General features: G+C 62.2%; 3 protein-coding genes across 3 annotated transcripts in view; 2 read left to right on the plus strand and 1 right to left on the minus strand.

Annotated features, from left to right (window-relative positions):
* Nucleotides 1-7937, plus strand: part of ELL (elongation factor for RNA polymerase II) — a 79408-nt gene extending 71471 nt beyond the window's left edge. Inside the window, exons 9-12 of the mRNA XM_055541009.1 lie at nucleotides 3478-3544; nucleotides 3814-3985; nucleotides 5001-5045; nucleotides 5737-7937. Of these exons, the coding sequence (XP_055396984.1) occupies nucleotides 3478-3544; nucleotides 3814-3985; nucleotides 5001-5045; nucleotides 5737-5853 (401 nt within the window). The 3' untranslated portion in view covers nucleotides 5854-7937. The remainder of the gene's footprint in view (nucleotides 1-3477; nucleotides 3545-3813; nucleotides 3986-5000; nucleotides 5046-5736) is intronic.
* KXD1 (KxDL motif containing 1) overlaps nucleotides 1-14911 on the minus strand; it is a 265201-nt gene that overhangs the window by 120057 nt on the left and 130233 nt on the right. The window lies entirely within an intron of this gene.
* On the plus strand, nucleotides 11422-14674 carry ISYNA1 (inositol-3-phosphate synthase 1). The gene is made up of 11 exons (XM_055541020.1): nucleotides 11422-11516; nucleotides 11623-11751; nucleotides 11904-12065; nucleotides 12430-12562; nucleotides 12645-12838; nucleotides 13026-13175; nucleotides 13257-13472; nucleotides 13584-13748; nucleotides 13836-13949; nucleotides 14025-14242; nucleotides 14368-14674. Exons 2-11 carry the CDS (start codon nucleotides 11632-11634, stop codon nucleotides 14567-14569), a joined length of 1674 nt encoding a protein of 557 aa, XP_055396995.1. The 5' UTR covers nucleotides 11422-11516; nucleotides 11623-11631; the 3' UTR covers nucleotides 14570-14674.

The following is a 14911-nucleotide window of genomic DNA, read 5'->3' on the forward strand; positions in this document are numbered from 1 at the left end:
GGGGCACGGAGCCTGATGGAGCTGAGGCTCACAGGAGGGGATATTTCACAGGGAGAGGAACAATTCCAGGGCCCGGTTCTGGCTGCAGGGAGACCCCAGACACAGAGAGCATACAGCAGGGGTCTGGGGCTCAGAGATGGCTGTGGGGGGCAGGACTTGGTGGGGAGGGGGTCCCTGGATCACTGTGTACCTGCTGTGACCTGTGGAGCAAACCTTTGAGCCTGCAGAGACAGGGTCTGAGAGGCGGGTCCAGGAGGAGGTGGGAGACTCGTCTACCGAACAGCAGTTGGTAAGAGCCAGAGCAAGGCCTCGCCTGTAGGGAAGCTGGCACTCGGGAGACCCTCAGCGGGATGAGGGGTGTGAGGCTGCCAGGACTCTACGCCGACCAGGGAGACCTTCGAGGGCCTGGGGCTCGTAGGGGCGGCGTCCTTACCCCCAGAGCCAACCCACTCCCAGTTAGAGCCCCAGGCATCTGAGCTGAGCACCCCTCGTGGCTACTGGCAACCCCAAAATAACTCTGGAGGCTGCAAATAGGGAAATGGTTTCTGTAGGGTCTTAAGAATTACCATTCGAGAGACATAGGTTCAGGTGACCACGAGAGTTCTCAGGAAGAGCAAGAGTTGGGTTTATGAAAACTAAAAGCCTTTAGTTTGTTAAAGGTTTCTGGTGAGAATGGTTTAACTCTGACGCAAGTAAGACGAGTCAGAAAACATTTGTTTTAGGTTGGGGGCCCAGTAAGTTGACAGTGTCGCGTGGTTTGGGGCTAGAGGTCTGATAAATCCATCAGTTGGCACGAGTTCCTGGCAGATGGGGGTGGTCACAAGGTCAGATGCCACGCAGGCTGAGCCGTGCACAGGTCACACTTCCTTAATGGCTTCTTGATGCCATTTTTAGAGAGCTCTCTGAGCAGTACTGACTCCATTGTGATTTTCCTCTCACGTAACTTAACCTCAGCAGCGCGTCACAGCAGCAGAGGCGCAGCCCTGCCTGCCCTGGGGGCCATTTCACCTGGTGTGGCTTCCAGGTGGCTTCCTCAGGAGGATCCCCAGCAGGGGGCATTCCTGGACCAGAGGTGGAGCCCCTGCTCCTTCAGGCTTTTGAATTTGTCCCTCAGCTGTCCTCCAGAAAGGCCATGCCCGCTCCTCACTCTGCAGCTGGAGACCGGGTCCGGGGTCGGTCTGATGAAGACAGACCTTGCAGCTCCGTCAGTCCTCTGGGACCCCTCGGCCCTGCCGCATGCTAGGCTTCCCGGAGGGGAAGGGAGCCTGGCTCCCTGAGCACAGGCCGTCTGACCCGGGTCCTGCCCAGGGACACAGACCTGAGCAGCTGGGCTCAGGGAGCCCAGACAGCAGAAGCGAGGTTCCATGTGCTCTGGCAGGGTCTGGGGAAGTAGGACCATGGGGCCAGGCAGCAGACCAGGCCAGGAAGATGCTGCCCAGACCGGCCCCGCCTGCAGGGCTCAGAAGGCGCTGGCTCCTGCCCAGTGTATGTGAACCACAGGCAGCTTGGCCCCAGGCCAAGGTGAGAAGGAGGTCTGGGATCAGGAAAGCCAGGAGTAGGGGCCCCAAGGGGGAGGAAAAGGACAAGTGCAGCACCAGAAGTTGGGATGGCACCGAGCGAGCCCCCTTGACTGGCCTCTCTGGCAGCTCAGCTGATAGTGATAACCGGTGGGTGGGGCCTGCCTTGCCTCCTGAGCCCCACCACACACAGCCTCCTGCTGTGGCTCCTTCCTGGGTGGGTGTCTATGCAGGCTAGAGCTCCCCGCCCGCGTTTAGCAGCAGCATTGTTCTCTGAAGTTTCCCCTGCCTCGCTGGCCAGGGTTCCAGGTTGGTACCCAAGTGCAGAAGCGCCCTCACCCTTGTGTCCCATTTGGTGGCCCACCCTTCTGCCTGCTGCTGTCCCCCTCGTCTGGCCCGTGGTCCCAGCCCTGCCCTGTGATCGCCTCTGACCCTGATGGGTGTGGCAGCCTCCTCCAGTTGGGCAGACTCCTCAGCCCAGCCCATCTGTGCCACCCCCCACCCCCCCCACCCCTCCAAGGCCCCCCTCCACCACCTCCCTCCCCCTGTGCTGCGGGCCCACTCCTGGCTCCTAGACCCACCCTCGTGCCTGCCCCCAGCTTTCGCTCAGACTGTGGACCCCACCTGTGGCCCAAGGGCACCTTCCTGGCCAGGCCACGTGCTGGGCAGGAGGGTGCTTTGGTTCATCCAGGCCGAGCTCAGGCCTACTGACTCCTATGTGGGAACTGGGGCACCCTCTCTCATTGGCACCCAGACCTGAGTCCTGCAGGGTGACCCTACAGACACGTCCCTGCACCCACTGCCCTGGGAGGGGGCACACAAGTGGAAAGCAGCTGGGCTGGTGCAGGGGTGGCTGAGTGCGGGGCAGGAGTGGGGCCCACAGAGGGTTGGTTGCCACAGGCTGGACCCCAGTGGTGTCCTGCCAGGTCCATCTGATTCTCAGGCTCAAGGTGAAGCACCCCTGGATGCCTGACGTGCCTGGGCTGTGGGAGGTGGGGATGTAGACTAAATCTGCGTGTTTGTGCCTATTGGGCTGCATCCCAGGGAGGCCACGGCCTTTTCAGAGACAACACCCGGATGGGGGTGTGGGTGGGCTCCATCCATTGGTGGGAATCTCCCCTTGCACTGGATGGAGTATAAAACCTCACGGGGGCTCGTCAAACCACTGATCCACTGGAGGGCTGTTTTCTGCCAAGAGAGGCACCAAAATGGGCGCTCAGCAAATGCTTCAGAGTGATAACATCAGTTGTGTCTCGGGGTTACAAAGGTCATCTGGAAGAAGTCCCCGGGGAAAAGGAGCAGACTGTAGCCCAGGCAGGCCTCGGGCACTGTCTCAGGACAGTCTCGGGTCACAGTCCCAGGGCTGGCCCTCTGATCTCGCAGTCCTGGGTCTGGTGGGAAGAATGGGAGGATGGGTGGGGTGGCGGGGTGGGGGTGGTCAGGCCAGAGACCAGAGCCTGCAGGGCCTGCAGCTCCATCCACAGGGAGAAGAGAGGGAAAATCCTGGCAGCCATCCGGCTTTGTCCTGTAGGGCCCGAGAATGGTATGCCCCTGGGACTCAACTGGCCAGGGGTCACCGGTTTTCATCTTCGTGGCTTTTACATGGGGTCAGCAAAGGCTCTGGACCAGCTTCCCAGGCTTTGACCCTACAGTGAACCCATACTTTTGGGTGCTTGCTGAAAACTGCGCCCACGATGCCATCTCTGCACGGCTGTGCTCTGGGGACGCACACCGCGCTGGCTCACCACCTCGCCCACTGGGCAGGGGGCACTTCCAGCTCCAGGCGGCCCCCCACAGTGGCCAGATGGTGCTCGCCCTGACTCACGCCTCCTCTGCCCATCCTGGCTCCCTCTGCATGGCTTCCCCCCTGAGGCCTTCAGACAATAGAGCATCAACCTTCTGTAGATCTCATCACAGACACACAAGGTACGGACTCAGGAGACACATTTTCTCTTTGTAGGTTTAAACGGGACCTGCAGCAGCTCAAGTGTCCCCACATCGACCTCGGAGACGCCTGACTACTTGCTGTGAGTACTTCCCTTGCCGGCTGCTCCCCACCCCCACCCTGCAGGTTAGCAGAGGCAGCACGGACCCCGTGGCTCTGTGTGTGTATTCCTGCCTGTGTGCACACGCGTGTGCTGACTTGACTCCGCGGCTGTGTGTGTATTCCTGACGGCCAGTCTGCTCAGAGTCAGGGCTGCTTCCTGGGTGGGGCTGGCCACTTGGCTGTGGACACTTTCAGGCTCTCTGCTGCAGCCCCCTAACCCCCTCTGGCCCCTCTCTCCCATCTCCCCAGAAAATACGCCACCATCTCCTCCTCGGAGCAGCGCCAGAGCTACAAAAATGACTTCAACGCTGAGTACAGCGAGTACCGAGGCCTGCACGCCCGCATCGAGCGGGTCACGCGGCGCTTCACGCAGCTCGACGCCCAGCTCCGGCAGCTCTCGCAGGGCTCTGAGGAGTACGAGGTAGTGCCCTGCCTGGCGCCTGTGTCCTCAGATGCGTCCCCTCCTGTTCTGGGCGGGGGCGCTGCCCTCCCCTCTTCCCCACTCCGAGTGAGTCGGGCCTGTTTAGGGAGCTCCGCCGCCTCAGCCATGAGGCTGGGCAAGACCAACGCTGTAGGTGGGAGGTGACCGTGGGGCCAGGGGTGGCCTCAGCCGTGGAGACAGCCAGGAAACCAGGGGCTGGGGTGCTTGCGTGCCCCCCACCCCTAAGCGCTTGGGGCTTCTCTGCGGCCCACTGCTGTGTCACTGGAGAGCGCTCAGCGCCGCCCGCCAGCGGGAGGGGCGGAGCCTGGCCGCACCGCGGCCCGGCAGAGCCGCCACGGCCCCCGTGGAGGGGGGATGGTGGGTCCCGGGGGCCCCAACCCCTTCACCCACCTGGGCCGCTTGCGTGTCCCCGGCCATCCCGAGTGGGACCTCAGCACAGGGGGCTTGGTCCCTGCAGGGGGCCTTGGGACACCAGCCTCCCCCTTGAGACCCCTTTTGGAGCTGGTTACCTGATGACAGGGCCGGCCCTGATGAACCGTGGTGCTGGGCTCTGTCTCCCTGGTGGAGGCCAGGTTGATTTCCCGAGGAGATGGCTTGTGATTGGAGGCACAGTCGGGGTTCTGAGGGTCTAGGACAGGCAAGCACCCCCTGGACACCCCAATCCTCCCGTCTCCTTGCAACCCCCGCAGGTGGTCAGGGGGCCTCTGTGCTTGGCCTCGACCTGGGCACCAGCCAGCTGGGTGCGAGGGAAGGCGCCTTCCCAGCTGCTCCCTGCCTTTCCCCGGCCGCTGTGCAGCCTCGCGCGTGTCCCCGCGCCGCCTCCTTTGGCCCAGCCCCTGCTCTGTACACCCTCAGGCCTCCATGACACAGCCGCAGCCGTTGTCCCCAAGCGTGCAGTGACCGGGCAGGCCACCGTTACTCGGGAGAAGGGGTCACTCCGTTGGGTATCCTGCAGATAATGTATTGTTCACTTTTTCTTTTGTTTTTCATCCAGACTACTCGTGGGCAGATCCTTCAGGAATATCGAAAAATCAAAAAGGTTGAGCCTCCATCCCCTTGTGGGGTTAGGGTGGGGTGGGATCAGGTCAGTGGCGCTGTGGTCTAGAGGAGGCAGGGCGCGCGGACGGGCCTCCCTGAGTTGGGCTCCGGTCCTCAGAGTAGCTCCTCCCCTGATAGCTGAGGAGCTTAAGTCTGTTCTGGGCACTTGGGAGTCCCCCCTCCCCTGAGCACCCCACACACTCTCCCGCTGTGGGTGAGCATAGCCCCAGGCCCTTTGCAGCTCCCTCAAAGGTCCGGGGGAGGAAGCACAGTTCCGCACCCCCGCACCCTATCCTGGCCCCCCTGAGTCCTTCAGCGCTCGAGTCAGGGAGGAGCCGCAGTCTCGTGGGCTCCAGCTGCCCCCAGCTCGGGCTCCCTGACCGTCTCCTGGGATGTGGTGCCACCGCGGCAGCTCTCGTTCCCTAGGGCCAAGTGTGCCGGGGGTGGTTCCCGCCGGCCGTGTCCCAGCCCGGCACGGAAGCTGCATGACCATCTCCCCTCAGCCTCTCACCCTAGCCGTGACCCTGTTTCCCAGGGTGGAGCCTGGGGGCAGCTCAGGGGTCCCTGTCAGGGCTTGAGGGCTCTGGCCTGTGAGTGGGGGCCGGGGGCAGCCAGGTGGGGCGACTTGGGTTGGTGTTGGGCTCTCCACCCTGGCCCTGTGGGTGAGGCTCACCCCAGCCGCTCTCTCATAGACCAACACCAACTACAGCCAGGAGAAGCACCGCTGCGAGTACCTGCACAGCAAGCTGGCCCACATCAAGAGGCTCATCGCCGAGTACGACCAGCGACAGCTTCAGGCGTGGCCTTAGCCCCAGGCCATGGGGCAGGAGGTCCCACTCGACCAGCCAGGACAGCTCACCTCACCGGGCTGACTGTTCTGGATGGTGGGGGAGCTGGGGGCAAGGGGGAGCTAAAGACAAGAAAACAGAGATTTATTTAACACAATAAACGTGAGGAAGAATACAGTCATCTGAGCCAGCGACGCCGGCTTTCAGGGGAGCCCACGCAGGCCTGGCCGCCCAGAGGTCACACAAACCCAGGTAGGGTGTCCAGCTCCCCCCAGGCCCCCCACACCTCCTGTGCAGGCTCCCTGCCTAGGACGGGCTCCCCAAGAAGCCCCTCTCCTCGCCAGCCACCCCACAGGGGACTTCAACTTTTTGTCAGAGAAAGACTCCCAAGGCCAGCCTGCTTGCTTGCCTTTTCTAGTTTTATACAAAGACAGGCTACTGCTGACGAGACTCGAGTCTATTTTTGTACGAAAGAAAAAGCATCTTTTTTCTACACCTGTGCCTCCCCTCCTTGGACGCCCAGGGTCTAGACGCTGCCCTGGGTCCTTTCTACAGTATTACAGATGCTCCGGAAGTCTGCCCTTGCCTCTGCAAGCTCGGAGGAGAGAACCAGTGGGGGGCGCCGGGGGCCCCTCTCCTGCGCTGGTCTCCCTCGCACACCACCTCTCCTGGCTCTGAGTGGGGCGGGCTGGGCAATGCAAGCCCTGCAGCTCTATTTGGAAAACTCCAGCTGGCCCGGGAGCAGCTGCTGGGAGCCACCAGGCCCGCCTTGCTATTCCAGGCCCTCAGCTGTCGGGGGTCGCCGGGAGCTTCTGTGCTTGTAGCCCGCGCTCTGCAGCAGCAGCGTCGGGTTCTCTCTCTCTCCTCCGTTCTCTCCTGCTGCTGCTCCTCACTTCGTACTGCTGAGGCCAGGTGGCTTCCGTGTCCCGGCCTCGCTCCGCCCCTCAGCCCCATGTATGGGTTCTGGGGTCGTCTTTGCAGAGCCACCACGGGGTTTGCACTCAGGGAGGGGCTGGGGGTCGAGGGAGCCAGGGAGCCCCCGGGGAGTGAGCTCAGAAAAGGTGCCTGATCCCCCCTCTCTGGGGGTGCTGGCCCAAGGACACCCCAATTGCTGCTTAGTCACTGTGCCTAGTCTAATGTCCCTGAAAGCGTCAGGGGGCATGTATATGTGTGTGTGTGTGTGTGTGTGTGTGTGTGTGTGTGTGTGTGGCCCCGCCAGGGCGTGCTGGGGTCTAAAGTGCGTGTTCACGTTAATTCAGAGCCACGTTCAGCGAAGCCACGATGGGGGAAGGCCGTGGGGCTGGTTGCAACCCCCAGCCCAGGGGTCACTGTGGGGGGCGGGGGCAGGGGTTGCTGCCAGGATCCTAGTGAGGCAGGGAGAGCGGAAATGCTCGCATAGACATGTCTATTTTTCTAAGCTGTGGGGGTGTCTCCTAATGGCTACCCAAAGAGCAGTCATGCCTGCAGTGCCCCCACCCCACCCCAATGTCTCTGCGGGACCCCTGGGGTGCCCGGAGCACTGAGGAAGCTGATCCTTTATGTTTCAGTAGCTGTCGTTTTGTTTTTCATTTGGGATGGAGGAGGACTGGCTGAGCATACCCTGGGGCCCTGAGTTCTGTGGACAGCCGTCATGCACTCAGCCTGGACGCGCAGACTCTGGTGGCGCGGGATCGCTCAACGGGCCCCACCCCGGAGGGCCCACCTGCCCTCTGCCCTGGGGTCCAGTTCAAGGGACTCTCAGTTGAATTAACTCCTCCTCCTCACTGTTTTTTGTTGTTGTTTATTTTCTCCTTTTAAGGAATTATGAAGCTAAGAGGAGTTTTGTGCTTGGGGCGGGGTTGATGGACAGAAGCTCTAGCTGATTAAATATGGTCTAACTTATTGATACTATTTTTTTTTCTTTTAATATTGTACTGTGGAGAAAAACTTTTGAGCCATGGAGTTGGTGTTTACAAGAACTTTTCACTTTTGCCAAAATGTTACAATTGAAAGACGTCTGCATCTTCAGTTCCTAATATTTTCTTAAAAGATCTAGTGTCCTTTTTGTACACTAAAGAGGTGAATGCTGATTTTTTTTCAACCTACAATAAATTCACTGAACTGAATCTGTGAGCCCAAGCTGGGAGTACATATGTCATTCCCCAGGGGTCGGGGCGGGGGGACTGGTTCTGTCTTGGGGTGGGCTGGGGTCAGGGGGCCACCTGGCCATGGGGCAACCGTGGGGGGGGGGGGCATGGGCTGAGCATGGAGAAAGCTTTCTGGGCAGCCTGCCACAGCCGCTGCCCAGGAATGAGGTTGGCAGGTGGAGGGTGGACCTGAGGCAGAGGGCCCTGCAGGTGCCAGAGCAGACCAGCCAGGCTGCTCACAGTGAGGACTGACAGACAGGAAGCGGAGGCAGTGGGGAGCCGTGGTCAGCACAGGAGCAGAGCGCCGCCCCTGTGGAGTGCACAGAGTGGGCTGAGCCGGCCAGGGGGACCCCAGGGCTCCCACAGGTGGAGCCGTGTGCAGCACGGGGAGTACTTTATTTGGGCTGATGAGCTTTGGCTGATGGAAACGGCAGTGAGTAAACGGCACTGTTTGATGATTCCTCCCGGACGCACACTGGGGTGGGGGTGGGGTTCCCCTTGCCCCCCAGTGGGAACAGGGGTACCGAACCTGAGGCCTAGTGGAGCCCCATAGGCGCAGGACACCAGCCGGAAAGCCAGCCTTGCCCTGGGTTACAGGTGAGGAGCAGAAGGCAGGGGGCAGTTTCTACCCTCCAAGGACACAGTGGAGGGGAATGTTTATTTTAGGAAGGAAAAACAAAGAATAAGACCAGGATTAAAGGGGTCCAGGGGTCAGGGACTGTGGGCCTTAGCCTCCCTGGTGGCCCTGCTGGCCAGTGGCCTTGGCCTGAGTTCTGAGGCGGCCCAGGAATCTGAGGGGCGCGGAGGGGAGGTCAGGCAGGCCCTGTGGGGCAGAGTGTACCCTGCTCCCTAGGCAGCCTGGCCACGCTGTTCTAGTGGATAAATCTCTGTCCCCACACCCCTGCCTGCTTCAGCCTCGTCTCGTCTCAGGCTCGCCTTGCCCACCCGCCTCCCCCAGCCTTCCACCGGCCTCCCTCACAGCCCTGTGGCCACAGGCAGTTCCCTGACCATCCTTCCTGAGCCCAAGACACCCCGAGTCCAGGTCTCCAGGGGACTTCCCGCCCTCACAACCCACACTATGGCCACAGGGCTGAGGGGTGCCCAGCAGTCCCTGCCACTTTCTGGACAACATCTGCCAGCGCCTGGATCCGTCGATGCCTCCCGTGCACCGGGCTCTGGCCGGGTGCTGGCACTCAGCAGTGATGGCGGCAGTTCTGCCCTTGCCCTTGGAAGCCTGCAGTCTGGTGGGATTGGGGGTCCCTGGTCATTCAGTACTCACCAGGCAGCACACTCACCCCGTGTCACAGCCCCAGCTGGTCCCTACTAGGAGGAGTAGTTAGTATGAGTAGTACTAGTAGTAGCTGGAACTACTCCAACACGGCCCCTCCAGGGAGCCTGCCTGGACCTGCTCAGCCCACACCCCTCCTGCCAGCACCTCCCACAGGCTGCCCTGTGAATGCTGGGCTTCCCCAGGGCTGGGTCTTTTTACACAGTCCTGTGGTATGTATGACATGTGGCCTGGAGGGCTCCAGCTCCTGCAGATTCTCCAATACCAACTAGGGGTCGATCAGTTCCGTTCCCAGGTTATGGGGCTCAGGTCCCCACTTCAGCCTCGAGTCCTTGGCCATCCATACTTCTGAACAACCCGCCATAAATTGGGTTCTCTCCCACCCGCTCAGAGGTTTGCCAGAATGGCTCACAGAGCTAAGCAAACACTTCAGCAGCTGAATGGAGAGGAGCGGGGTGTGGGGAAAGGTACACGGCTGCCACGACTTCTCCAGCTGTCACCCTCCCAGCATCTCCATGTTTTCACCTGCACCCCATTGTTTAGGAGCTTTTACAGAAGTTCCATGATTGAATAAATCACTGGCCATTGATAATTTTTTTTTTTTCTTCTAATTTTAGGCCACACTGCTGGGCATGTGGGACCTTAGTTCCCTGACCAGGGATCGAACCCCAGCCCCCTGCAGTGGAAGTGCAGAGTCTTAACTACTGGACTGTCAGGGAAGCCCCTGGCAATTAATGATCAAACTCAATCTCCAAGCCAGAAAGCAGGACAAAACCCAAATATTTATTATACTAAATGCCCTGTGCCCAGCCCTGAAGGTCTGCCTTGGTCCCCAAACTGCCTCCCTCCCCCTCGCATCCAGCCCTTTTTCATCTGCCCCTGAAACCAGTCCCCCAGGTTTTTGTCTAGGCAGCTCTTCATATCTTTCTTTGATAAGATGTCCATTATCTCAAGACACTGTCCAGCAGCCACCTCTTCCAGGCAGCCTGCCCTGTCCACCGCTGCCTCTCAGGTCCCTCCGGTTAGGAGTGCCCCCCTCACTTCTCTTTACTTATTCTTGGCTGTGCTGGGACTTCATTGTGGTGCTCAGGCTTTCTCTAGTTGTGGCGAGCCAGGGCTTCTCATTGCAGTGGGGCTCTGAAGCGCAGGCTCAGTGGTTGAGGTGCACAGCCTTAGTTGCCTTGTGGCATGTAGAATCTTCCTGGACCAGAGATCCAACCCATGTCCCCTGCATTGGCAGGCAGATTCTTAACCCTTGGGCCACCAGAGAAGTCCCCCCAGTTCACTTCTGACTCCCCCACAACTGGAGCCCCTTGAGGGCAAAGTCTGGACTAGTTTTAGAGCCCCCATTCCCCAAGGCCAGACTCTGACCATGTTTCCTGCAAACGTTCCCAACTATCCACCTTTTGGGTCAGTTCCAGGGGTGGAAACTTTCCAGCCGGAGGAGGCCGCTTGTTTTGGAAAGTTCCTGGGGGAGCCGCCCCCGCCGGCCTGCCGGGTTCCCACGCTCCTTTATCACTGGGCGCTTAGAGGGGCTCGGAGCTGTGCAGGCCTAGCTCCTCCCAGCTGGCCGCCTCTGCCCTGCCCATCGCCTTCCCTCGCTTCCCCACGGAGCAGTCTCTCCCCCCGCCCCCACCCCAGCCCTGCCCTTGATAGGCTTGCTAGCCCTCCTGCTACAGGTGGGGGCACCGAGAACTCACAGCCCCCCCTTACCCCCTCTCCTTAGTGGAGAGTGACCGCTGCTCAAGAAGGGAGAAGAGGAGGGAGCCTGAGCTGGAGGAGTGTCACGCTTTGAAATCCGATTCCTCGCTTAGTCTTCTGCCTCAGTTTCCCTTGCCTTAGTTTCTCTAGAGACGCCTCCTCCTCCAACCCACCAAATAATGAGTTTCCCAGCCTAACTCAAACTCCTGCCTCTGCCCCCTGGCTGGGGCTTGGCGCTCCCTTAGAGCTTTAAAGTCCTCTTTTGTACAGTGGGGATAGGCGGCCGGGGGTCCTAAGTGACTCACGCGGGCCGAGTTAGGGCCGGGGGCCTGGGGCCCAGGTTATTTGCCCGGCCGGCAAAGAACCAGACAGCGGCGGAGGCTCGGGACCAAAAGGCCTCGAACCCGAGCCCAAGGTCGGTGCGCGCCCTCCCCTCGCCGCGAGCGCCCCTCCTCCCGCGCGCGGGCGGAGCGAGGGGCGGAGAGGGGGTGGAGCCGCGGCTCTTTTCTCTGGAGTTCGCGCGCCCGGAGCCCTAGCCGTCTGCCGCTGCCCCAGCCGACACTTAATCGGTGAGTGCCGCCCCGGGAGGGGTGCAGCCTCCCTGGGGACCGAAGTCGGCTTGGCCCGGCCAGTTCTTGGGACCCCGCTGACCTCCTGCCAACCCCGCGCCCCCAGACTGTCGCGATGGAGGCCGCAACTGAGTTCGTGGTCGAGAGCCCCGACGTGGCCTACAGCCCCGAGACCATCGAGGCGCAGTACGAGTACCGGACGACGAGCGTCAGCCGCGAGGGCGGCGTCCTCAAGGTAGGCGAGGGCCCGTCCGGCGGGCCACGGGGCTGGGGGAGTCAGGGCGCGGGGAGGGAGCGGGAACTGCCCAACGTCTGCGATCCCCGGCCCAGTAGTAGCGAGCGGGGAGGGGCCTGTGGCTCCCGGCTTACCCCGCTGCCCGCCCCCAGGTGCACCCCACGTCCACGCGCTTCACTTTCCGGACCGCCCGGCAGGTGCCCCGGCTCGGGGTCATGCTCGTCGGCTGGGGCGGCAACAACGGCTCCACGCTGACCGCTGCCGTGCTGGCCAACCGACTGCGCTTGTCCTGGCCCACGCGCACGGGCCGCAAGGTGGGGGGTCGGGTGGGGCTCGGTCGGAGAGAGGGCTTCGCTGGAATCCCTGCGGCGGGGGAGGGGCTCCAACGGAGGAGTGGGCCCATAGGGGGCGGGGTTTCTGGCTGCGGGCGGACTCCGGGCGGGGCTTCCACGGGGGGCGGGGATTCCTCAGGGGTCTTTCGGGGGCGGAGCCTAAGGTGTGGGAGGGCTTCAGGGTGGGATCTCCCGAGCGGAGCGGCTTCCGCCTAGGCTTGGAGCTCAGAGGGGAGGTGCCCAAAGGCAGGGCGGAGCTTTCGGGTGCCGGGCGGGGCCCTGGCCGGCTCGAGGCCCTCCCCACGCCACGCCCACCTTTCACTCAGCTCCCACTGCCGCCCCCCAGGAGGCCAACTACTACGGCTCGCTGACGCAGGCGGGCACTGTTAGCCTGGGCCTGGACGCCGAGGGCAAGGAAGTGTTCGTGCCCTTCAGTTCGCTGCTGCCCATGGTGGCGCCCGACGACCTCGTGTTCGACGGTGGGCGGAGCGCTGGGCCGGGGGTGGGGCGGGAGGCGGGGCCGAAGCTTGGGGCCGGGCCGAGCTTGAGGGTACCCCCCAGGCTGGGACATATCTTCGCTGAACCTGGCGGAGGCGATGCGGCGTGCACAGGTACTGGACTGGGGACTGCAGGAGCAACTCTGGCCGCACATGGAGGCCATGCGCCCGCGGCCCTCCGTCTACATCCCGGAGTTCATCGCAGCTAACCAGAGTGCGCGCGCCGACAACGTCATCCCGGGCACGCGCGCGCAGCAGGTGCAGCCCCGCCCCGTGCCACTTGTCCTTCCCAGCCACTTGTCCTCCCCACCCCCCGCACCTGCTCTCCCTCTTTTGTCCTCCTGCTCCCATCCCGAGGGTCCAGAGCACTTGGGAAACTGAGTAGCCCAGGCCTCCACAGGTCGGAGGAGCCTGTACAACCTCCCCTTACCTTCCCCAACCCCAGCTGGAGCAGATCCGTAGGGACATCCGCGACTTTCGGTCCAGCGCCGGCCTGGACAAAGTCATCGTGCTGTGGACAGCGAACACGGAGCGCTTCTGCGAAGTGATTCCAGGCCTCAATGACACTGCTGAGAACCTGCTACGCACCATCCAGGTGGGTGCGCCCAGGGGCTGAGTGGGATCAGGGCCAGCCCCCAAGGACTCCTCTGTGCTGACTGGCCCCCTCTGCCTGCAGCTGGGCCTGGAAGTGTCGCCCTCCACACTCTTTGCCGTGGCCAGCATCTTGGAGGGCTGTGCCTTCCTCAATGGGTCCCCACAGAACACGCTGGTACCCGGTGCCCTCGAGCTCGCGTGGCAGCGCCGCGTTTTTGTGGGTGGAGACGACTTCAAGTCGGGCCAGACCAAGGTCAAATCTGTGCTCGTGGACTTCCTTATCGGCTCTGGCCTCAAGGTGTGTGGGCCTGGGGGACTGCTCAGCTCAGGAGGGGAGGCCTGGACCCCCGAGGGCTGGGCTTGTGTGCTGCGAGGCCTGCAGCTACCGCGGGTCCCCTTGTCCTCCCAGACCATGTCCATCGTGAGCTACAACCACCTGGGCAACAACGACGGGCAGAACTTGTCAGCGCCACCACAGTTCCGCTCCAAGGAGGTGTCCAAGAGCAGCGTGGTGGACGACATGGTGCACAGCAACCCGGTGCTCTACTCGCCGGGCGAGCAGCCCGACCACTGCGTGCGTGGGGGCGCAGGAGTGGGGGCAGGGGCCAGGGCGAGGGCGCGCCCAACCGAGGGCCCCGTGTGACCTTGTGCCGCCCCCCAGGTGGTCATCAAGTACGTGCCATACGTGGGCGACAGCAAACGTGCCCTGGATGAGTACACATCGGAGCTGATGCTGGGTGGTACCAACACGTTGGTGCTGCACAACACGTGCGAGGTGTGGGGCGCGAGGGGGCAGGAGCAGCGGGGCAGCCGCCAGCCCGGCCCACCTCCTGACCCGCTGGCCCCCTAGGACTCGCTCCTGGCCGCACCCATCATGCTGGACCTGGCCCTGCTGACTGAACTGTGTCAGCGAGTGAGCTTCTGCACCGACGTCGACCCGGACCCGCAGAGCTTCCATCCGGTGCTGTCACTGCTCGGCTTCCTCTTCAAGGCGCCACTTGCACCGCCCGGCAGCCCCGTGGTCAATGCGCTCTTCCGCCAGCGCAGCTGCATCGAGAATATCCTCAGGTGTGCCCCAGCCTTGGGGGTCCCCATCCACGGCCCGGATGTCCGCTGGCTGGGCTGTGCACAGGGCCTAGGGACTGCACGGCAGTCTCCGGTTCTGGCCCCGCTGAGCCCTGATCATCCCCCAGGGCCTGCGTGGGGCTCCCGCCGCAGAACCACATGCTTCTGGAGCACAAGATGGAACGCCCTGGCCTCAAGAGAGTTGGGCCCTTGGCCACCACCTCTCCGGTGCTTTGCAAGAAAGGATCTGCGCCGACCGCACCCAATGGCTGTACTGGTGATGCCAATGGGCACTCACAGGCTGAGGCACCCCAGATGCCCACCACCTAAGGCCATGGCCTTAGGAGTTATGGCTCCCCCACAGCTCCTGCCCCCATTGCTCCCCAGGACCCGACCCTCCTAGGCCCCCTGAAGACAATAAAGCCAGTACCACTATGAGCCACATCTGTATTCTTGGCACCTGCAACCCTAAACCGGCCCAACTCCAGCCCCGTCTCCATTTTTCATCAGTAGACTCCTACCTCCCCTTCCCAACTGTTGTCCCTACCCTCCCGAGCTTTCTAGAACCGCCCCCCCCCCCACTCCGCCCCGTGGGAGGAGCGGGGAGGAGCAGGCGGCTTTGCCTAACCACAACCCTTGAAGGCTGGGCTTATAAGTAGGGTGTGGCTGCTG

The sequence above is a fragment of the Bubalus kerabau genome, chromosome 1 (assembly GCF_029407905.1).
Source record: "Bubalus kerabau isolate K-KA32 ecotype Philippines breed swamp buffalo chromosome 1, PCC_UOA_SB_1v2, whole genome shotgun sequence".
In the NCBI taxonomy this organism is placed as follows: Eukaryota; Metazoa; Chordata; class Mammalia; order Artiodactyla; family Bovidae; genus Bubalus; species Bubalus kerabau.